The following is a 25,161-nucleotide window of genomic DNA, read 5'->3' on the forward strand; positions in this document are numbered from 1 at the left end:
TAAAACCATTCCTTAAATAGGAAAAAATTATGGGTTAAGATGAAACGTAATAGATCCAAAATGAACTCACCCATGGCGTCATCTATGTCTGACATCATCAAAAAGGCACCAATTGCTTCCAGGCCGTCCTCATGCCGGATTGATGTGTATAACGATTCCACATCGCATGTAACTAGCAGCATGTCTAATTCAAGATGGATTCCATCAATTTTGGAAAAAAAAAAAATCGGAGGTGTCCTTGATGTAAGTTGGTAATGTTTCGACAATAGGTTGTAGATAATAATCAACATATTTGCAGATGGATTTGCAGAGGCTGCCATTGCCTGAAACTATCGGTCTTCCCGGAGGACAGGTTGCATTTTTATGAATCTTGGAAAGTACCGTATATACTCAAGAATAAGCCGAATTTTTCAGCCCAGTTTTTGAGCTGAAAAAGCCCCCCTGGCTTATACTCGAGTCAGCAAAAAGAAAAAAAAAATTATATATATATATATATATATATATATATATATATATATATATATATATATTTTAGGAGGGGGGGTCTATGACCAGCCACAATATTAATGTATAGAATCTCCCATAAAGTATTGCAAAAAAAAAAAAAAAAAGATTTTAAAAAAATAAAAGTTCTAAATCGCTCCTTTCCCTAGAATACATACAAAATTAGAAAATTACTGTGAAACACATACACATTAGGTATCTGATTAGATACCTAGGTATTAGGTCTGAAAGTGCCCGGTCTACTGAATATAGGGTATCTGCAGTGATCTTGTTCCGTCAGGAAGGGGTTAATAGGAGCACTGCAGATACCCTATATTCAGCCAGACTGAATTCCAAGTGGGGGAAGCTCAGGGAAGGGGCAGACAACCAAAACACCCCCTCTCCTTTCCCAGCACCCAGCATCTACTGCACCCAAAAACTCTGACCATTTTAATTTTTGAAATTTTCCAACAGCTGCTGCATTTCCCCCCTAGGCTTATACTCGAGTCAATAAGTTTTCCCAGTTTTTTGTGGTAAAATTAGAGGCCTCGGCTTATATTCGGGTCGGCTTATACTCGAGTATATACGGTAAGTAGAAGGTTGCCACAGATGAATGCTCTGGTAGAAGAAAAAGAGAATTGCTTTTGAGTGATGATATTATTAGTTGTGGCTCTCTGTAGTACGGTTGACAATTCAGTCTTTGAATTTAATACATGGATTGAAGGTAAGTTTTTATAGCAATCATTATTAATTGTCTGAAAGCTTCTTTCTCACACATACGTTTAGGCCAAATAACGGTGTTACCGCCTTCATCTGTTTTATCACAACGTCATTCATATTAGTTAACTCACATATGGCTTGTCTCTGTGCTCGGTTGCAATTATCATGATGTATTGATGGAGATATTTTCTTAAGATCCGCATTGACAAAATCTACAAAAGATTCAACATTGCGTACAAGAGAAAGAGGGGGAAATTAGATGGAATTAATTGCTTTGGAAACTCACCCTCTTGACTCTTGATTCTTCCGATAATTCCCTTAAAGTTTGTAGAGCTATTTGTTCTGCAGCAGATGGAAAGGAACCCATATCAGAGGAATTGTGATTTTTTTTTTTTTTTTTTAATTAACTTGCGAGCAAATAAATGTAAGTCCATGATAGTTGTGAATGCGTCAAACCTGGATGAAGGTGCAAAATTTAATCCCAGTTTGAGTATCTCCTGTTGTGAAGGTGTTAAAATTCTATTTGACAAATAATTATTGCAAATTATTATATTTGCAATAATTTATAAATAATTTATTTATAAATAATTTGCAAAGAATCAGAAGAATCACTCGCCAAGCCTCCAGGTGTGGAGGTGACGCTCTTCTTCCTATGGCCTCCATCTGCATTATCATATTTCCGCTTAAATTGGCATGTTTAATATCATTCCCAACTGTGAGTGGAATAAGAAGAGTCGCCCCCTGTGGAGTGAATAGAGGATACAGAAGATGCTCTGCTTCTGGATGTATTGTTAGTGAATTTCCACTTGTAGACCTTATTGTTTTGGAAATCAAGAGTGTCGCTCTGGAATTTTTTGGTCTTGGTTTGCTGAAGATGTTTCTCAGCCGCACTGATGGATTCATAGAGTTCTTTTTTAACCGCCTCCATGTCTGTAGTCGATAATTTTTTTTCTTGAGATCTTGTTCAAGTTTATTGATTTCGGCTGTTAATTCATCAATAATTTTGGTGTTATATTCAATAATTAATTCCATGAAGACCTTACTGGCATCATTACAAATATTCTCCCACCGTGTGGAAAAATCGTTATTAACATTACCGAATGATGCAAACACTTGAATTCTGAGGCCCTGTGGTATTAGTTGTTTGTTCAAATAATTCTCCAGGAAAGTTTTATTCCACCAGTTCCTCATCTGTTTTAATGACATTTGTTTCAACATGACTTTAGAATCACGTATGGTTTTTTTGATCAGCGGTTTCTGTTGAAGTATTGGAACCCCAAAAAACTGCGTCTAATTGGAGGCGCCATGTCGCCTCTCTGGCCTTAAAATCCATCATGATAAATGGATGCACACCTTTTTGAAAAACAGGGAAAAAACAGAATACAAAGAAAGGCTGATCTACTGGGATTTTCACGCACAACCATCTCTAGGGTTTACAGAGAATGGTCCGAAAAAGAAAAAACATCCAGTGAGCGGCAGTTCTGTGGGCGGAAATGCATTGTTGATGCCAGAGGTCAGAGGAGAATGGCCAGACTGGTTCGAGCTGATAGAAAGGCAAAAGTGACTCAAATAGCCACCCATTACAACCAAGGTAGCCAGAAGAGCATCTCTGAACGCACAGTACGTCGAACTTTGAGGCAGATGGGCTACAGCAGCAGAAGACCACACCGGGTGCCACTCCTTTCAGCTAAGAACAGGAAACTGAGGCTACAATTTGCACAAGCTCATCGAAATTGGACAATTGAAGATTGGAAAAACGTTGCCTGGTCTGATGAGTCTCGATTTCTGCTGCGACATTCGGATGGTAGGGTCAGAATTTGGCATCAACAACATGAAAGCATGGATCCATCCTGCCTTGTATCAACGGTTCAGGCTGGTGGTGGTGGTGTCATGGTGTGGGGAATATTTTCTTGGCACTCTTTGGGCCCCTTGGTACCAATTGAGCATCGTTGCAACGCCAAAGCCTACCTGAGTATTGTTGCTGACCATGTCCATCCCTTTATGACCACAATGTACCCAACATCTGATGGCTACTTTCAGCAGGATAATGCGCCATGTCATAAAGCTGGAATCATCTCAGACTGGTTTCTTGAACATGACAATGAGTTCACTGTACTCCAATGGCCTCCACAGTCACCAGATCTCAATCCAATAGAGCATCTTTGGGATGTGGTGGAACGGGAGATTCGCATCATGGATGTGCAGCCGACAAATCTGCGGCAACTGTGTGATGCCATCATGTCAATATGGACCAAAATCTCTGAGGAATGCTTCCAGCACCTTGTTGAATCTACGCCACAAAGAATTGAGGCAGTTCTGAAGGCAAAAGGGGGTCCAACCCGTTACTAGCATGGTGTACCTAATAAAGTGGCCGGTGAGTGTATGCTGCCTATTGGTGGCATTTACTTGCCTATTGGGGATCTATGCTGCTTAATTTACCTGCCTATCGGGGACTCTCATACCACAACAGTCTGAGCCTGAGGTAAAAGCGAAGTTCCACTAATATGGTCAGGCTAAAATGATATGGACTGGGAAGGCTGCATTGATGGGCACTGATCACAATACATTGATGGGCAGTCAAAAAGGCAACCATCTTTGACAGCACTTATGTCTGTGAAGAGACTTTTTCCAGAATGAAACATCTGTAATCTTCAACCAGATCTAGACTAAGTGATGGTCACTTTCATCACTTGCTAAGACTAACAGTGACAAATATGGAACCAGACATTGACATCTCATTTGCCAAAAGCAGGCCCATAGTTCCCATTGAAATACCGGTAAGTTTGTTGATTTAATTTTACTTGTTCTTCATTTAAAATATTGTATTTGTTCCAGCTTTGTTTTTGTTTGTTTTTTTACTTCCAAATAAGATATGTGCAGTGTGAATGGGAGTTTGTTCATAGTATTTTTTTAACTATATTTTGGCCCTCCAATGGTCTGAGGGACAGTGGACTGGCCCACTGTTTAAAAAGTTTGAGGATCCCTGGTCTAAAATATGGCTGCTGAGGGTGTAGTGGGCAGGCTAGATAGGAAAACAGTTCATGCAATGCATCATAGAAGTTGTAGGCTATGACAGCAGGAACCTAGCCATGTAAACAAATGCAGAAGATGCCAGGAGCTCACAAAGAACCCCAGAAATCGCTCAAAACACTGCTAAAGGTATTTGGGTGCACTTATTAACCTATTAATAGCACTACCAGACCTTTTTTGAAAAATGATTTTTTTTTTGCCCATTAAAACCCTTTATAAGGCTAAGGCCCTATGGGACAGAACACATAGCGGGTCTTCCCACAGTGCATTGAATAGAAAGTTTGCAGAGTGTTCCTCCGCAGACTTTCTGTTACAATAATATCTACTGCAAAGCTGCTGGCGTTTCCGTAGATATATTTGACATGCTTCGATTTCCAAAAACGCGCCAGTTTTGGAAATCGCAGTGTGTCCGCATGAATCCCATCCACTTTGCAGTTACTGTAAAACGCTGCAATTTTTCCCGCAGAGTTTCTGGCCCATGGGGCCATGGCCTAACTTTTTAAAATTTTCATATCTGGGGAACACCATTTTCTTCTCCCCTCCCCTCCCCCATCTCATATTGCATTTAGTCTCTGAGATTCTTCAATCCTCATAGTGCTTCTTATGGCTTCAAAAAGTATCTGCATCAAGTCGGATGAGTAATATTTCCTATTTCTTTAATTCTAGGGTCTTTAACTTCATTTTGTTTAGAGGAAGGAGTAGAAGATATAGTTTTAAAGCTGGATACCACTAATAAAGAGGAAAATTTCATGGAGAATTTGTTTTTTATTGTGTCCCCCTAAGGTCCCATGTTGTGGAAATGCAGCATTTTTTGTTGCAAATTTTTTTTATTTTTTTAGCCAGTCAGAAGAACAGAAGAGAAACATCTAGAGCAAGGGTCCTATAGTGAACCTCCTAGGGCTGTGATGGCGAACCTATGGCATATGTGCCGTCGCCTGGATCGCACACTAACAGGGAATCCGGTACAGAATTTCCTGTTAGTGAACGATCCCTTCTTTCAGTTGTGTGTGCAAATGCACATACAGCTGAAAGCTATCAGTGTAGGCCGCAGTTTGCGAAACCACAGCATACACTGACTGCAGAGTGTGACCTCTGCCCCAGCTCACCCTGCAGTCTGAAAGAGGAGGACTCCCGGCGGCTCTTCATGGGACTTCAGGTAAGTATAATTGTGTGTGTGTGTGGGGGGGGGGGGCTACTGTGGAGTATTTAATATTGTATGGGGAGTGGGGCTACTGTGGAGCATTTAATACTGTGTGGGGAGGGGGCTACTGTGGAGCATTTAATACAGTGTGTGTGTCGGCTACTGTGGAGCATTTAATACAGTGTGTGGGGGCTATTGTGGAGCATTTAATAATGTGTGGGGAGGGGGGCTACTGTGGAGCATTTAATACTGTGTGGGGAGGGGGATACTATGGAGCATTTAATACTGTGTGGGGAGGGGGCTACTGTGGAATATTTAATACTGTGTGGGGAGGGGGGCTACTGTGGAGCATTTAATACTGTGTGGGGAGGGGGATAATGTGGAGCATTTAATACTGTGTGGGGAGGCATTTCTTCAAAGTTTTTTTAAACTATATTTCGGTCCTCCAATGGTCTGAGGGACAGCGAACTGGCCCTCTGTTTTAAAAAGTTTGAGGACCCCTAATCTAGAGCAACAGGAACTGACAAGTTAATAGACAATTGAACATAGCTTACTCTTCATCAAAGTGTGAATTCTCCCAGGTAGCCCTTAGGGCTAGTTCACACGTAAAAACCTCCTGGCTTATTTTGGTACTGAAAAAAACCGCTTCCTAATTAGGAAGCTTTTTTTGACCTTGCCAAGCTTTTTTTGGAGCTTTTTTTTTGTAAAAACCGCTTCCAAAAAAAGCCAGGCTGTTTTCCTCTCCCATAAAGAGAATGGGCTGAAAAAAAACGCTACCGGTTTTCGCCTCCCATTCACTTCTATTGCTTTCTTCAGGTGGAAAACGCCTGAAGAAAGGTCATGTCGCTTCTTTTTTCTGCTAGCTGAAAAATAACTAGCAGAAAAAAAAAGCTAGCAGAAAAAAAAGCTAGCAGAAAAAAAAAGCTAGCTGTTCACATAGGGCTCCATTGTAAAGGGGCTGATTTTGAAGCGAAATCTGCTGTCAAAAACCTCCCCTTTGCCCACGTGTGAACTAGCATTATGTTTTATACTAGGACATGCCTATGCTATTATTGACCTGAGCCAGTTATTCAGTCCAGTGCCTTTACTCGTTATGCATTCCAGTGTCACAAAGTGGGTACCCTGTTCACAACATTATCGTGGATGCACCAATTGTATATTCGATTTGTACGGAACATCTGTAGTTCTGCCATGGCTGAGAGAGTCTAACATCCTTGTAAGTGCCTAACGGAACAACTCTTGCAGTAAAACAATAACGTTGCAGAGCAAGAAATCACTTCTCTAAGATAAAAGGTGGGTGGAGTTTGAGAGCTGAGAATATGGGGGGGGGGGGGTGAAACCTGCAGTCACTATGGAAACGAAAGAGCAGCTCGCGATTAGTGAGGCATGATGTCAATCTAACCCTCTCCGCCTATCTAGTGGCTTTGTATTCTCTTTCTTTCAACACCGTCCTTCCTGACAGGAAGCTCCGCCCACTGTACCTTTCGGATTGGTCAGATTTGAGGTGGTACATTCCGGCATCCCGGCCGTGGAACTTGTAGGCGGAGTGTTCCATTAAGGAAAGAAGGGTGCTTGGGCCTAAGCTTGGTTTGCGAATACTTGCTGCATCCGTTTTGTTTTTTTTTTCATTTTAATTTAACTTTGTGCCGTGCAGGAGCAAAAGGTCGCTATAGACAGAAGGATGAAGCCGTAGCCACGTTCAAGATCTTAGGAGGAATAAACACGATCTGAACCTAGAGACATGGACAGTCAGGTACTGAAAGAGAAAGGGAGGTATTGAAAGGTTAAAATAGACACTGACCAATACTGCTTCTTCCGATTTGCATGTATGCAGAGCCTGATGTAATAATGTAATAGTGTCTCCATAACTAGTAGGTGATGTGTTTAAAAAAATGGAACCATGAACAACTTTAATACAATGTTCTTACCGGCAATGCAATTTGGCTGAATTTTCTTGCAGACAATATAGAAAAGGTCAATCAAATATATAAAAAGGATTGTAGGACAGTAGCATGGTGCAGAATTTGTCAAACCGTACACTGTAGACGAACAGGAGAAGCAAGACCACAAGGGGGCAGATAAACGCATACTGAGGAAAAATGAACTAGACAGGCAGGAGTACTCTGAGAGGAAACAAGACAGCAGAATGGTGTGTGATACGAAAGGAGCAGAAAGGGAATTCAGGGTAGGCAGGAGTAGATTGACAGAGAACAGGACAGGTAGGAGAAACACTGAGATAATATGAGACAGGGAAAAGAACAGTAAGGGAAAATGAAATTGGTACTTCCAAACTGATAGAATAGAAAACAAACCAAAAGAAAGGACAGAGCAGATGAGAGAACATGGGACAGTTGGAAGCAAGTTGATGGAAAAATAAAATAAGCATGAGCAGAATGATGAGATACCAGACAGGTAAAAGCATAGTAAGGAAATATGAGACAGAAAGTAGTGAACAGAAAGAAAACGATATGGGCAGGAGCAGACTGACAGAATACAGTATAGGTAGGGGCACATTGAAATAAAATGTGACCCATAAATAAAATGAAATAGGCAAAAGCAGGCTGAAGGAAATTTAAGATATTCAGGAGCAGACTGATGAAATAGAAGACAAACCATAGATAGAAAACTGGAAAAGCAGGAGAAAATATGGGAAAATGGACAGACAGAAGCAGGTGAGGGAAAATAGAATAGGCAGAACAAGGAGACATAAAACATTCAGGTGTAGACTTGAAGGAATATGAGTCAGAGAGAAAGTTTGATAGTGGGAGGAGACACAGGGAATATGGAAAGCAGAAGCAGAGTGAGGCCGAACAGGTACGTTTTCTACGTTAACATCTCTGCTATGTGCCGCTGATTTTTTTCCAGTAGGAAACAGCTTCCAGTTTGAACCACAGTTCCCACTCAGAGAAATTAATTGTGCGTTGCAATAAAAACAAAAGAACCAACATGTAATTTTTTTTTCCAAGGTTTCAGGGATAGTGATCAAGTGTATGATATGAATGACAGGTATGAGGTGAAGGAAAGAACTAGATGGATGCCAGGAGACTGTTATGACTAGTAATTTTCCCAGTAACATATTTTACCTTTTAGATGTTGCTAATAAATTTGTGGTCAATCTTCTACCTACACACATTGATGCGTTGATGTCAATCACGTTTTGTGTGCGGTATATTCAGGACTTTGGTTCTTTTTTTTTCTAGATGTCCTGTCAGAATATACTCTGTTTACACTAACGTAAAACATGTTCATGCGCTCATCTGTCATAGCCTGAGAATAATGGGTATTAAAAGTACCGTATATACTCGAGTATAAGCTGACCCGAATATAAGCCGAGGCCCCTAATTTTACCACAAAAAACTGGGAAAACTTATTGACTCGAGTATAAGCCTAGGGGGGAAATGCAGTAGCTACTGGAAAATTTCAAAAATTAAAATGGCCGGAGTTCTTGGGTGCAGTAAGTGCTGGGGAAGGGGTGTTTTGGTTGTCTGTCTGCCCCTTCCCTGAGCTTGAGGACTGGGTTTTTTACCCCCACTTGGAATTCAGCCTGGCTGAATATAGGGTATCTGCAGAGCTCTTATTAACCCCTTCCCGATGGAATAGAAGCACTACAGATATCCTATATTCAGTAGACCGGGCACTTTCAGACACAGGGATACTGAATATGTATGTGGTTCACAGTAATTTTCTCCTTTGAGGGCAGGTTCACACCAGTGCCCGATCTCCGTTATGCAGGTTTCCGTTTCCTGCCTGAGAAACTGGGCAGGAGACTGAAACCGGCAGACAGTTTTCAAACCCATTCATGGGTTTGAAAAGTGTCCGCCGGTCAGCGTGTTTTTGCCGACAGAAAACGGAAACCTGCATAACTGAGATCGGGTGCTGTGAACCCGCCCTTATATGTATTCTAGGGAAAGGAGCGAATTAGAACTTTTATTTATTTTATTTTTTATAATATTTTTTTAAACTTTTTTTTTTTTTTTTTTTTACTATTTTTTTTGGTACTTACAGTACTTCTGCTTGCACGCCAGGAAGCAGACACAGCCGGTGCGGGACTGAGCTTACGTGGCCACGTCACCCGGCGTGTGATGGAGCGGTGGGGGGGTTCTGCTATCCTGGCCTGCTAGCATAAAATTACCGTAATGACTCTAGTATAAGCCGAGGAGCACTTTTTCAGCACAAAAACTGTAAAACAGTAAACACCCGGCAGCTATGGTGGCCGCCTGACTCCAGGGCGGCTGCCATAGTTAAACACCCGACATCCACCGTACTATTACAGCGAGAAGGGGTTAATATTTGTTAGTCAAAGCAAGAGTTGAGGAATACACAGAAATAAGGTTAAATAAAAAGGATTTGCACCTATTCTGTGTTTACAACTAACACCTGGTTACAGTAACTGACCAAACACTTATTCTTTGTCAGCAATTCTTTGGAAACACAGTTTTAATTTAGAAGACCATTTAAATGGTGAGTCCAATTGTTCGGGGCCCTAAAATATAGTTGTTGTACAGTTTTGTCAAAGCTTTGAATCAAAAATACCTGTCTGACCCTTCATAAGTCAATAGGGCTTAAAAAATAAATCATAACAGATTTTTCCATTAAAAATAGTGTGAAAATTGATTTTCTGGGTCAAAAAGCTGGTAATTTTCTACTGTTCATTCTGCAGTGCACTGTGCAAGTGAAGCTGGAGCTGGGGCACCGTGCTCAACTGAGGAAGAAGCCCACTCCTGAAGGATTTACTCATGACTGGATGGTGTTTGTTCGTGGCCCTGAGCAGTTTGACATACAGCATTTTGTAGAGAAGGTTGTATTTAGGCTGCATGACAGCTTCCCTAGACCTAAACGGGGTGAGTGACCATTTTTATCTTGAAGATGTGTTTGAAAACAGCAGTGTTCTTTAAGAAATAACTCAGATGATCCATTTTACCTATGTACTTTTGATTGGCCTCTTTACTTAGTGTGCTATTACATAGCAGTCATGATGCTGTCACAGGCTGTGAATGCGCTGTGTAGACATGGTTTATCGTGGTTTGGTACTGCTCTTGCACAGATTGTACATGTAAACACATTTAAATGATGATAATATGGAGCCTGAAAGTCAAACGTTCAAAACATTGTTACCCTTTTGGTCGTCAGTGTACTCATTCAAAAAGATGTACTAGGAAACATCCAGACCCAGGTATTTCGTACGGAAACTGCAACAGTCTTCTCAGGTGGGTCCTGTCCCCCCCCCCCCCCCTTTTTTTTCTCCTAGGGGCTAATACCTCCACTTGAGAAGAAACTGTTCTTGTTTCTCTTCCTTTTAAAATCAAGGCAAATGATCTAAGACAGCATTTTTGTGAAACAGGTTATCCAGATTCAGTTTTGAAGAGTGCATTTAACACAGCACACCAGAAGGGACAAAAGAGTTTACCATTATTGGTATTTCTGAGAAATCAAATGCAGTTGGCTGATGTTGTTAATTCAATGACTTTAAAAAAAAAAGTAGTTAACCCCTATCTCCAAATTACATAGAGAATGCCCCCTCCCTCTGCTCACACAGCTCGTCCATAGACGAGTATTATCAGGAGAGGGAGGGGGGAGTTCCTCCCCGCTCCACAGTACAGCGCGATAGGCGCTGCTGGGCAGAAGGGCTTCCCTGGCTAACTGTCAGAAACGCCCTTCTGACTGTAAAGCGCTATGGTACCGGGACCCTAATTTCTCTATATTTTGGATGATGTACTGTTACATCTTTCTTTAGTCAACTAGAAGTGTCTCCTGAAAGGTTATTCTTGCATCTGGCCCATTGTGGAAGGAAATCTATACACTTGAGAAAGGGCTTCCTATTCAGAAACGCGTTGTGTGTGTGTGTGTTTTCAATAAAGAAGGATTCTACCATCTCTATGGGCGAGCGCTGTCTGTCTTTGGCCTAATCCCGTGAGGAGGCTGGTCCGTTGTTTCCCTGAGTTATTTTCAGAGCGCATCCTCACTAGGGTGAATTTGGAGCTGCTATCACCAGAACTCTAGTAAGCATATACTCTAGGAATAGTTGTTGAATTCTTTATCTACATAACTTTGGATATTGACTGAGTCAGAGTGTAATTAAATATGATTTTGTTTGTCTAAATCAGGGGTTTGCTACATTAATTAGCTTATGTGCTATATCTACATGTATAACATTGTTAGGGGCTCAAGACCCCTGAGTTATATTGTCCTAGTTCTGATTGATCAGGAAGAAGTGTACGAGCTCAGGAGACATACAGACTGACACCAGGGTTTCATGTTCAACATGCTTCAGTTTATTAAAGCAAAAGGACAGGTTTATATAGCATAAGTAGTCACATGATACGATGTCCAAGTATGGTTACATATTTCCGCTATACACTCTAGTTCAAACTAGCTTGTTGCGCAAACATCTTATGACAGAAAATGTGCTAGTGTCTCTGTTTCCGACCAAGGCAACATCCTGTCAGCACTTTCTGGACATATTGTTAACCCTTACATTTCCCCCATTTTTGACATTTAATGCTTATTCCCCATGAGTACATTCATCCTAGGATGCCTGTCTAGCTGGATTCCTCATGGAGGGTTTGCATTATATGTCTACCATCTTTGTTTCTTCTTGTCGCATTTATTAATACATAGCAGAATTATCTTTAAGAGATAAGAGATAAGATAAGATATTCCTTTAATAGTCCCACAATGGGGAAATTTCAGTGATACAGTTTCATAGATGGTACAGTAGTATATAACAGGAGAGCAACACATACAAGCTCATGGTAGAGAAATCCTAGGAATCAGAGCAACTAAAAAAGAAAGAAACACAGACACACTGCAGGATCATTTAGTTCTCTGTGCGGATTGATGTTAATAATAATAATACAGCCGACTTGGTTGTAGGACACGAGGAGGGGGGTCACAGCATGTAGATATAACAAGCAGAAATTTTTGCAGAGGTGGGGGACATAGTCAGCTATTATGATAACATGTGGTAGTTCTTGGTAGGTAGTGAGATCTCCTGCTCACAGCTGATAGTTCGGTATCTTGTATCAGCACTATTGTCCTTTTAACCACAAAAAAAAAAAATGCCCCAAATGTCCTTTGTCACAAGCCCTCCTCCTCCTCCTTACCACTGTGTTCTACTGCCCCAAGGAAGTCAGAGACCATCCAGGTATACATGGTGCTGCTCTCTTGCCAAGCTTCCATAACTCCTGGGGTAGGTGGGTGATTGTAGGTTCCCAGGCTGTAACAGAGTCCCACGTGTCCACAGTAATAAAAAGAAAGAAATACCAGTCAGCTGTAGCATCTTCACACATCAGCAATTGACGCCAAAAATCATCTCCTTGAAGAAGTCCACACTTCCATGTAGGTTTTCCTCCATGCCGCATGGTGAGCCATGCTGTCCTAGCTGGGGGGATGGTAACAGGCACATGTGGAAACCAGCTGAACCAGGTCTTGTCATTGTCCATGCTTTACAATGTAAAACAAAAGGAACAAAATACTCCACAGGGTCTTCCATTCGATTTATAGTTGCTAATTCATAGTGCTAGATTGCTTGGTTACCGGATTCTTGAATATACAGAGAAAAAGAGTGAAAAAGAAAAAGTTTGCTCCCAGCTTGGAGCACTGCATCAAGGCAGCCAAGCCCCTCAGGGGGGCGGCGCCAAAAAAAAAAAAAAATCAAGCAGTATATACAAAATATCACAAATATTATTTCTACTGCCATTTTTATTAATCTGGCTATCCATCCTCCTAGACCCTTGAACCAATTTGCAGGATTCAGAAATGAAAAGGTGTCAGTTCACCAACTATCTTGATTTTCCACAACCTCCTTCTCGTACTCTTACCTTAGTTTATATATATCCTCTAATTTTCATATTCCTTTGATATTACCTTCTGGATCAATATAATGGCAACAGGTAGGTCCCACCACCTGACACATTCCACCCTGGGCTGCAGTAACATAATCTAGTACCAATGTATGCTGATTCGTGACTATAATCAGCTGATTTTGTACTGCTATGGTGGTATTAAGTATGCCTAAGATATCCCATATTTGATCATCTAGGTAATCGGTGGCTCCTACCAATTGATCCCACATCTGCATAATCATAGGATATATGAGTACAGTACTTACTATCTTGTTTCCAGCACTTATTTGTATCAAATGAGGTCTACTACTTTCCCTAGGGGCGTTATCGGTCGCTCTCTTGTACATAGTGTGTTTAGGTATGGCTTTTGCATTTAGTCTATCAACTACAAAGGTGGCAGGATTGAGTCCTTTAACCCCTTCCCGACATCCGCCGTAATAGTACGGCGTTGCCGGGAAGGACTTCCCGCAAACCGCCGTACTAGTATGGCGGCTGCATGATGCGCACACAGAAACTGTGTGCGCACCATGCACTACCGGTGTCAGCTGTAACATACGGCTGACAATGCCCCGTAACACCCGCGGTCGGAACCTCCGCATCTCCGGGGTTTCACTATGTTATGGTGCCGATCGGCACCCCCACGCCGGTTTCGGGGGGTGCCGGTGTTCGTAGGGGGCAGCCCGGGGTCTGATCAGTAACCCCGGGTCTGCCCCATCACTTACCCCGTCCTCGTACCTGGTTGATCCTGCCGTAAAGGAAGCTGTCAGCCTGTGTCGTCTACACAGGCGGACAGCTTCCTCTACACTGCAATACACGTGTAACACGTGTATTGCAGCGTACATCTAGTTAAGTAGAGATCAGCAGATCACTGCTTCAATCCCCCATGGGGACAGAAAAAAAAGTGAAAAAAAAAAGTAAAAAATAAAAAAGTTTAAGTTTAAAATAAATTAGAAATAAATAAAGCCCCAAAAATCCCTTTTCCCCATGTAAAATGTTTTATGTAAAATAAAGAAAAATAGAAAAAAAGATTACATATTTGGTATCGCCGCGTCCGTAATAACCTGAACAATAAAATTAAAACATTATTTAACCCAAACGGCGAACGTCATAAAAAAAAAAAAAAAAAGTTGAAAACCGCACAAAATAATGATTCACCACCTTTCCCTTACAAAATGTTCAATAAAAAGTAATCAAATGGTCAGATGAAAACCAAAATGGTACCAATAAAAAGCAGAGGTCATCCTGCAAAAAATAAGCCCTCAACCAGCTCTGTCTAGCGAAAAATGCCTTTCAGAAGATGGCAATGCAAAAATAATTGATTTTTTCCCTAAATTGAATTTTATGCTGCACAAATAGCAACGCATTAAAAAAATCATATAAATGTGGTATCGCCGTAACCGTACCGACCCGCAGAATAAAGGTAACATGTTACTTATGCTGTACGCTGCACGGGAAAAAAAATAAAAATGCTAAAAACAATGCCAGAATTGATGTTTCCTTTTACATCCCACCCAGAAAGAGTTAATAAAATGTAGTCAATAAGTTACAGGCATCCCAAAATGGTGGCATTGAAAAGTACATCTAATACCTCAAACACCAAGCCCTCATATGGCCACATTGCCAGAAAATAAAAATAAAAATCTAGCTTGTACAATGTGAAGACAAAAACCCTAAAAGTTGCCAAATTATTAGGACATAAGTGGCTGCAATGAGAAGGAAATGTATAAGCTGTGCGAGCGTTTTCAGGGGACACCCCATATTTAGAGCTTATGAGAGAGAATACACCAGCGCTGACCCCCCAGAATGCCCCGTCCGTGTCATAGGAGCTAGTGGGAAAATAGAATGGGATTTGGTGTAGCCAATTTACTCTGCACAGCTTACATATTCACTTCGGGGTTACTAATGCTCACTACATCACTTGATAAATTCTTTGAGGGGTGCGGTTTTCAAAATGGGGGGTCACTTCTAGAGGTTTCCACTGTTTTGACACCTCAAGGGCTTTGTAAATGCGACATGGTTCCTGAAACTGCTCACAGCCAGATCTGCCCTCTAAAAGCTCCTTGGCGCGCCTTCCCTTCTGCGTCTCGCTATGCGTCCATATATTAGTGTATACCCACAAGTGGGGTACTATGGTAGTCCGGAGAACTTGCATAACAAATTGTGGGGGGCGTTTTCTCCTTTAACCCCTTGTGAATGTGCAAATTTTAGGGCTAAACGAAAATATTAATAAAATAAAATCATATTTGAAAATTTCACCTCCATTTTGTATTAATTCCTGTTAAGCACTTATAGGGTTAAATTACTAGGTATATGTTGTTTTGGCTTATTTAAGGGGTGCAGTTTTGAAAATGGGGTGATTTATGGGGGGTTTAATACAAGGGTCTTTCAAAACCCCTTCATAACTGGATTAGTCCCTTTAAAAAATGGGTTTTGGAAATTTCTTGAAAATTTTGAATATTGTTGTTTCACTTATAAACCTTCTAATGTCCGTAAAAAATAAAAGGGTGACTAAAGTTTGATGTCGACATAAAGCAGAGATCTGGGACATGAGATTTATGATATAATTTTGGCGGTCTGACTATCTGTATGCAATGCACATCATTTCAAACTTTATAAAATGCATATTTTTCAAAATTTCCACCAAATTTCCTATTTTTTTCATAATTAAACACAAAACATATCAACCAAAATGTACCACTAACATGAAGTACAATGTGTTACGAAAAAACAATCTCAAAATCACTTTGGTAAGTTAAAGTGTTCCAAAGTTATTGCCACATAAAGTGACACATCAGTTTTTAAAAATTGAGCTTCGTCAGGAAGTCAAAAAGTGCCATCGGCGGGGAGTGGTTAAAGAATGTGCTGAGCAGTTTGGCATTATCCTTGTTCCCACTGTCAGAGCATATTGATTGGCCCCGTGATGTTTTTTAGACCAGCACACCCCTCTTTTGTTTTGTTTCTAGCAAGCATGGCTTCCATCATCTGTATGCTGCTTAACTCCTCAAGGACACAGCGCAAAAGTGCGTTAAGGACCAGGCCTTTTTCAAAACTGACATGTGACACTTGCCCAAAGGAGTGGCAAGACATGACTATGGAGGATGGCAAGAACTTTGAGTTGCTTTAACATACACAAGTGATTATGAGATTGTTTTTCATGACACTTTGTATTAATTTTAGTGGTAACACTAATCAATATTTTTGTATTTATTTCTATAAAAAAAAAAGGAATTTTGATGGAAATTGTGAAAAGAAATTGCAATTTTCAAAATGTGAAATGATCTGCTTTTCAGACAGTCATACCACCCAAATACATTAATACATATTATCTACCATAATTCTGCTATATATTGCATCGTCTTTTAATTGTCCTGTAATTGATTTTGGATACTAGAAGGCTTATAAGTGTGACAGCGATTTTTTTTTTTTTTTCCAGATTTACAAGAAAATTTCCCCAACTAAATTTTTAGGGGACACTTCAGTTCTGAAAGGATTATAAAGACCTATATATTAGAAACCCCCCAAATAAATTGCCTCATTTTCAAAATTGAACCCCTCAAATAATTCAAAACAGCATTTGGGAAGTTAACCCTTCAAGCGTTTTACAAGAATTAAAACAATATGAAGGTGAAATTTGGGCATTACATTTTTTTCCACTAATCCCTTAATTTAACCCTAAATATAATACATTCACAAACCGTTAAAAGAGAAAATGCATCTGACCATTTGTTTTGCAATTTCTCCAGAGCACAGAAATACCCCCACATTTGAAGGGATGGGGTTCCGCTGGGTGTCTGAAAAGCAGATTTTGCTGGAATAGTTTTCAGGTGCATGTTGTGTGTCATTTGCAAAGCCCCTAGAGTACTAAATTACTAAAACATCACTTTATCCTCAAAGTTTTCAATTTCATAAGGGGTTAAAGGAGAAAAAGCACCACACAATGTCTTACACAATTGCTCCTGAACACGGCAATACCCCATACGTGGTTGTAATCTGCTGTTTGTACATGGTGGAGCTCAGACTGAAAAGAGTGCTATTTTTGCTTTTGGAGGGCAGATTTTGCTGGAATAGTTTTGAGGTAACATGTTGCATTTGTAGAGTCCCTAGAGTACCAATACAGTAGAAACCCCCTAAGTGACCCCATTTTGGAAACTACACCTCTCACAGAACATATCAAGGTATATAGTGAGCATTTTGACGCTACAGTTGTTTCACAGATTTTATTAAATTTTGAAAAATTAGTTCTTTTTTTCCCCAATAAACTGTGAAATTAGCCCCAATTTTTCATTTTCACAAGAATACAAAGTAGAAAAAGCACCCCAAAGTTCGTTAAACAATTTCTCCTGAACACAGAAATGCCCCAAATGTGGTTCTAAAGTGCTCAAGGCGTGTAGTGAGCATTTTGACCTCACAGCTGTTTAACAGATTTTATTAACATTGGGACATAAAAATTGCTTTTTTTTTCCCAATGAACCATTCATTTAACGCCATATTTTAAATTTTTGCAAGTGGTTAAAGAAGAAAAAACACCCCACAGTTTAACACAATTTCTTCTGAACTCAGAAATGCCCCATATGTGGTTGTAGTCTGCTGTATGCGGACATGGTAGGGTGCAGATTGGAAAGCGTGTTATTTGGCTTTAGGAGGGCAGATTTAGTTTTTAGTTGCCATGTGGCATGAGTCCTACCAGTACAACAGAAACCCCTCAAAAGTGACCCTGTTTTAGAAAATACACCCCTCAAGGAATGTATCAAGGGGTATTATCATTTTGAGCATAAAAATGCTTCCCAAAAATTAATTTACAATGGGAAAATTGAAGTTTTTAAAGAAATATCCAATTTCAGTGCCTAATAGGTTGCGGCCACTTTGTGGCATCATCGACGTGCACTGCTAAAACTATTAAAGGGATCCTATCACTCACACACAATTTTTTGTAAGTACCACATCAGAATAGCCTATTCTTCTCCTACCTTTCGTCGTCTTCTCCGCACCGCCGTTCGCCTACAATCCCGGTTCTTGTCGGTATGTAAATTAGTGCTTTTGCAGCACTGGGGCGGTCCTCAGAGATCAGACAGCACTGGGGGTGCCCCCAATACTGCGAGAGAACTCTTTCCAGCACCGCCTCCTCTTCTTCAGTAGCGTCATCTTCAGCATCTTCTTCCGGCGGTGGCTTGTAACTTCTAAGGCCTCGGGCCTTGGGCAGAGCAGACTGCGCATGCTCACAGGCCACGAGAAAATGGCCGCTTGCACAGTATTGTAAGCGGCCATTTTCTCGTGGCCTGTGAGTATGCGCCGTCTGCTCTGCCCGAGGCCTAGAAGTTACAAGCCACTTCCGATAGAAGACGCTGAAGAGGATGCTGCTGACGAAGATGGAGGCGGCGCTGGAGAGAGTTCTTTCGCAGCATTGGGGACGCCCCCAGTGCTGTGAGAGAGCTCATTTGCATACCGACAAGAACGGAACGGCGGCGCGGAGAAGACGACGAAAGGTAGGAGAAGAATAGCCTTTCTTAAGGCTATTCCGACGTAGTACCTAGAAAAAAGTGTCTGACTGAAAGGATCCCTTTAATGTCTAAACAAAATCTTCCCATATTGCTTCAAGATCCGATTACCAATAAAATACTGAATAATGGGGTTCAATTCGTAGCGAGACGTGACCATACTATTAGAGATTCATTATCCTCTAGCATGTATAGAAGTAACGGCAATAGCTCTTTGGAAACATGGTTAAACATGGTTAACCCCCTCACCAACCGCACTTCAGACTGTCCATTCTCATCTTTCGAACCTGTTACAGATGAGGAAGTCTCCCAGCTACTTTCTTCATCTCGCCCTACAACCTGCAGTAGTGACCCCTTCCCCTCACGCCTTCTCCAATCTCTGTCCCCTGCTGTCACAACTTACCTTACTAAAATATTTAACCTCTCTCTTTCTTCTGGAATCTTCCCATCCTCCTTCAAGCATGCTGTTATAACTCCACTATTGAAAAAACCCTCCCTGGACCCATCCTGTGCTGCTAACTATCGACCCGTCTCTAACCTCCCCTTCATCTCTAAACTTTTGGAACGCTTGGTCTATTCTCGTTTAATCCGCTATCTCTCTGCTAACTTTCTGCTTGACCCCTTACAATCTGGTTTCCGCGCTCTGCACTCTACCGAAATGGCTCTCACAAAAGTCTCCAATGATCTCCTGACGGCTAAATCCAATGGTGACTTCTCTTTTCTTATTCTTCTGGACCTCTCTGCAGCTTTTGACACTGTTGACCATCAACTTCTCCTCACTATGCTCCGCTCAGTTGGCCTCAACGACACTGTGCTCTCCTGGTTCTCCTCTTATCTCTCAGACCGCACTTTCAGTGTATCATTTGCGGGCTCTGTTTCCTCCCCTCTTTCCCTTGCTGTTGGGGTTCCTCAGGGCTCTGTCCTCGGCCCCCTGCTTTTTTTCTCTCTACACAGCCCCCATTGGACAAACCATTGCCAGATTTGGCTTCAGGTACCATCTTTATGCTGATGACACCCAATTATACACATCTTCCCGTGACATCACCCCTGTACTCATACAGAACACCAGTGACTGTCTTTCTGCTGTCTCTAATATCATGTCCTCACTCTATCTGAAACTAAATCTCTCTAAGACTGAACTACTACTGTTTCCATCATCTAATAGATCTGTCCCTGATATATCCATTGCAGTCTCAGGCCTTACTATAACTCCTAGGCAGTATGCCCACTGCCTCGGGGTCATGTTTGACACAGACCTTTCCTTCACCCCTCATATCGAATCACTCGCACGTTCATGTCACCTCCACCTCAAAAACATCTCCAGAATACGCCCTTTCCTTACCAGAGATACACTAAAGACACTTATTGTCTCTCTGATTCATTCTCGCCTTGACTACTGTACCTCCTTACTAATCGGTCTTCCCCTTACTAAACTCTCCCCTCTACAATCTATTCTGAATGCAGCGGCCAGGCTCATCTATCAGGCTAGACGCTACAGTGATGCCTCTGGTCTGTGCCGGTCACTACACTGGCTGCCTATTCATTATAGAATAAAATATAAAGTTATTACTCTCATCCACAAGGCTCTCCATAATGCTGCACCTCCATCTCCTACCACCTACCATCTCTGTCTACCGCCCAACCCGTGTTCTCCGCTCACTCAATGACCTAACACTTACCTCCTCTATCATCAGAACCTCCCACGCTCGTATACAAGACTTCTCCCGAGCTGCACCACTTCTCTGGAATGCTCTACCCCGGACAATCAGATTAACTCCCAATTTCTACAGCTTTAAGCGCAAACTAAAGACACATCTCTTCAGACAGGCCTATCACAATTCCTAATGTCAACCCTTCCGTACTACAATTAGAATCCCTAAATTTTAACCCTCCTCTGTCCCCGCTCCCACACTACCCCACTTGATATGGTGCCTTTTCAGCCTAACTTATCTGTTCAAGCTCCATCCACATGTTAAAGGTCACCACTAGTGACTGCTCATACTGTATTATTTGTGTAATGACAGTCACCTCTATTACAGAATTGTCTGAATACTGTATAAGCAATGCCGCCCCTGCTACCTAGTCACCTCTCTACCTCATAGATTGTAAGCTCTCTTGAGCAGGGCCCTCAGTCCCATTGTGTGAAATGACGTTCTTTGTTATGTATCTTTCTGTATTTGAACCCTACAAATTGTACAGTGCTGCGGAATATGTTGGTGCTATAGAAATAAAATGTATTTTTTACTATTATTATTATTAAACCTGAAAGGTTTTTATGGATGCAGTTCTAACCAGTGTAAATTTGTTAAAAAAACGAAAACCTTTCATGATGCAGATAATACACGTACATATGATATAACAACATTTTTGAATTGCAATAGCAATCACATTATTTATATAATAGAATGTATCGCATGCAATATGCTATATGTAGTATGCACTATAAGAACAGTGAAAACTGGAGTATCAGAGCACATTTCATATAGCAATAAAAATGGTGATAATGTATCAAATGCATCAAGACATTTTTCACTGATACATCATGGTGATACATTGCATCTTAAGTTTTATGCAATAGAATATGTACATAAGCCAGTGACGGGAAGTGACTGGAAGAAAAATTGTTATTGCAAGAAGCATTTTGGATAATGTGCCTTAACACCAGATCTGCTAAAGGTCTAAATATTCGATCACATTTGTCGTATGTCTATTAATACAGTTAGGTGAATATTAATATTAAGAATTACTATTGCTGGGTTTTTTATTCATTTATTTATTTATAATTATGTTCTTATAGTCCTGCGATATTCTATCTATTTATTTATATATTTTCATAGATTATCTTTAGATTTTTAATAATTGGTGTATATACGATCTCATTTTTCAACTTACTTTACTAAAGTTAGGGATTGTTTCTATTGGTAGAATCGAAACCATGTGAGTCGCTTGTGATTCACTGTTGCTAAGAGATGGCGTTTGCATACATGTTTTTTTTCATGATAAGTCATGTGATTCTATTATGTTGTAATGGGGATTGACAACGGCCTAAGTTTCTATATATATATATATATATATATATATATATATATATATATATATATATATATATAGTAATGTAATTTATGATATTAATATTATGTCTTCAAATATTGTCGTTCATAACTGTATTGGATATAACTATATAGGATCATATATTATACGTCTACAGTGGATTTAAAGGGGCTCGATCAGCAAAATTATGGTGTACGAGCCCCAACATAAAACCATAAATGCATAAATGTAAATTATACTTATCGTGCACGCTGGGCGGTGATGCACGGTCCGACGTCCTCCTCTGGCACACCTTCCTCTTCTTCTTTCGGCGACACCCTCTGGTCCTTGCTCTTCCCTCGCTTCATCGTCCTCTTCTTCCGGCGGGATTGGTTCAAATCTGGCGCATGCGCAGTAGCACTGCGCAGGCTCCGGCGCCATTTTTCTCGATGGCCGTACACTCGCGTACTTCTAAGGGGAGCTGAGCAGACTCATTATCCCTCTGAGAAAAATGGCGCCGGGACTTGGGCTACTGCGCACGCGCCGGATTTTACCCAACCTGCCGGAAGAAGAGGACGATGAAGCTGGGGAAGAGCCAGGACCGGAGGGCTTCGCCGAAAGAAGAAGAAAGAAGAGGAAGGCGTGTCAGAAGATGACGTCGGACCGTGCATCACTGCCCAGCGTGCACGATAAGTATAATTTACATATATGTTTTTATGATTTTATTTTAAAAGGGGGGGTTAAAAATAATATTAGCGGTGCCTGAATAGCCTTTTTAAAGACTATTCACGCATATGTGGGGCTCAAACAGCATAATTTTGCTGATAAAGCCCCTTTAATCATAGATGATCCGATGATGTATTTAGTACTTACGTATGAATTATTTTCTGCAATTTTTTTCTGTGTGTTTTACGTGTTTTTCTATGCACGTTTTGTATTTATATATATTTATTTGTCTTTCGGATGCAATTGATATATTCAGTTTAGACATTGTGGTTAACTAGGGTTAATTATTGGGTGGAGCTGTTTGTCTTGTTTGGTTTTAAAAGTAATGAAGTTTAGGTGTTGTTCATGCCATGAGGAAGGTACATGTTTGTACCGAAACGCATAGCACTACCATGACATAATCAAGCTTCACAGTTACATTGTAACTTTTTATTACTATTGAGAACAATAAAAGTTAAATTGTATATACTTTAAAGTCATTTTGGATCCTTTCATGGTTGGAATGGAATCTTATTTGAAAATTAGTATTTTGTTACTGGTTGGTGTCCACACAGTTTTCCTTGTCTTCCAGGATTCAGGACTTGATTGACTTTATATGGTGAGCTGAAATTTAAAGGGGTATTCCCACCTCACATACTCAGCAGTCTTCACTCTTGTAAAATCTTCTTTCTTCCTGGCTTCTTGCATCATTTGGTGGGCGGGGTTTCACAGGCAACCTGCCGTTTAGCCCCGCCCCCAAATTCACGTGTAGCTCCGTCCACCCACATTGCACTATGAAGTACAGGCAGCAGCAACTCCATTCTGTGTTACAAACAGAGACTGCCTGTCTCTGCCATAATGAACACAACTGAATTAGCTAGCCTGATAACTGGGAGAACAGAAGAAATGAAAGCATCTCCTCTATCTGAGTCCAGGACCTAGGTCACATGGTGTAGACACAGGATTAGCTAGATACACAGGCTGGCTCCCTGCACTTAGCCCCTCCTCCCTCCCCCCTCAGAGCAGCAGATACATCATTTGACTCAGGAGCAGCTAGGTCAGGGCTGTGGCCACAAAAAATTGAATAAAGTAAGATAGTGGACAAACAAAGCAGTTTTGCTGAATCAGTGTATTTAGGAAAAGTCTTACATCCACATTAACAAGCAGTATAGATAGGATCCTTGTGATGGGACAACCCCTTTAATTTTCTTTTTTGAACTCAATAGATATCGTTACCCCCCTGATCTCGCCGCAGTGGGTGCTGGGGGATGTAGCAACATGACGGAACCTCTTAGGGCCCCTTCACATGGCGTAAGCGCTCGGCTCATTCCGAGCCGTACACACGAGCGCTTCTAAACACTTCCCATTCACTTCAATGGGAGCGCGCGTGTAGTGTTACACCCTGTTGCGTGAAGTATCTAGCTGCCAGAACATGATAGTACATCCAATGTCATTAAGTGGTTAAAAGTTTTAAAGGGATTCATCATTAAAATCACATTTTTACTCGATCACACGTAGGAATAGCCTTAAGAAAGGCTATTAATAATAATAATAATTAATAATAATTTTATTTATATAGCGCCAACATATTCCACAGCGCTGTACAATTTGTAGGGTTCAAATACAGACAGAAAGATACATTACAAAGAAAGTCATTTCACACAATGGGACTGAGGGCCCTGCTCGCAAGAGCTTACAATCTATGAGGTAGAGGGGGTGACACAAGAGGTAGCAGGGGCGGCATTGCTTATGTAGAGGTCAGACACTTTTGTAATAGAGGTTACTGTCATTACACAAACATAAAACTTTATGAGCCGCCAACAGTTGTGTCCTTTAATATGTGGATGGAGCTTGGACCTATAAAGTTAGCATGAGATGCCATCATATCATGTGGGTAAATGTGGGAGCGGGGACAAAGGAGGGTTAAGGGTTTACGTTAGAAATTGTGATAGGCTTGTCTGAAAAGACGCGTCTTTAGGTTGCGTTTGAAACTAGAAATTGGGAGTTAATCTGATTGTCCGGGGTAGAGTATTCCAGAGAAGTGGTGCAGCTCGGAAGAAGTCTTGTATACGAGCATGGGAGGTTCTGATAATAGAGGATGTAAGTGTTAGGTCATTGAGTGAATGGAGAACATGGGTTGGGCGGTAGACAGAGATGAGGGAGGAAATGTATGGAGTTGCGGAATTATGGAGAACCTTGTGGATGAGGGTGATAACTTTATATTTTATTCTATAATGAATAGGCAGCCAATGTAACGACTGGCACAGACCAGAGGCATCGCTGTAGCGTCTAGACTGATAGATGAGCCTGGCCGCTGCATTCAGAATAGATTGTAGAGGGGAGAGTTTAGTGAGGGAAAGACCGATTAGTAGGGAGTTACAGTAGTCAAGGCGAGAATGAATTAGAGAGACAATAAATGTCTCTTAAAGGGCGTAATCTGGAGATATTTTTGAGGTGGAGGTGACATGACGGTGCGAGTGATTCAACATGAGGGGTGAAGGAAAGGTCTTCGTCAAACATGACCACGAGGCAGTGGGCATACTGCCTAGGAGTTATAGTAAGGCCTGAGACTACAATGGATATATCGGGGACAGATCTGTTTGATGGTGGAAACAGTAGTAGTTCAGTCTTGGAGAGATTTAGTTTCAGATAGAGTGAGGACATGATATTTGAGGCAGCAGAGAGACAGTCGCTGGTGTTCTTTATGAGTACA

The 25,161-nt window shown here is 41.1% G+C and overlaps 1 protein-coding gene across 2 annotated transcripts in view; it reads left to right on the top strand.

The window, feature by feature from the left end:
* Positions 1 to 6,900: 6,900 nt before the first annotated feature.
* Positions 6,901 to 25,161, top strand: part of MLLT1 (MLLT1 super elongation complex subunit) — a 260,650-nt gene continuing 242,389 nt past the window's right edge. The window contains exons 1-2 of one of the 2 annotated variants that reach the window (XM_075283405.1): positions 6,901 to 7,127; positions 10,035 to 10,215. In XM_075283405.1, coding sequence (XP_075139506.1) covers positions 7,116 to 7,127; positions 10,035 to 10,215 — 193 coding nt within the window. In that variant the 5' untranslated portion in view covers positions 6,901 to 7,115. Of the gene's footprint in view, positions 7,128 to 10,034; positions 10,216 to 25,161 lie in introns of those variants that run through there. The other variant, XM_075283412.1, reaches the window with a different exon arrangement.

The sequence above is a fragment of the Leptodactylus fuscus genome, chromosome 1 (genome assembly GCF_031893055.1).
Source record: "Leptodactylus fuscus isolate aLepFus1 chromosome 1, aLepFus1.hap2, whole genome shotgun sequence".
NCBI lineage: Eukaryota > Metazoa > Chordata > Amphibia > Anura > Leptodactylidae > Leptodactylus > Leptodactylus fuscus.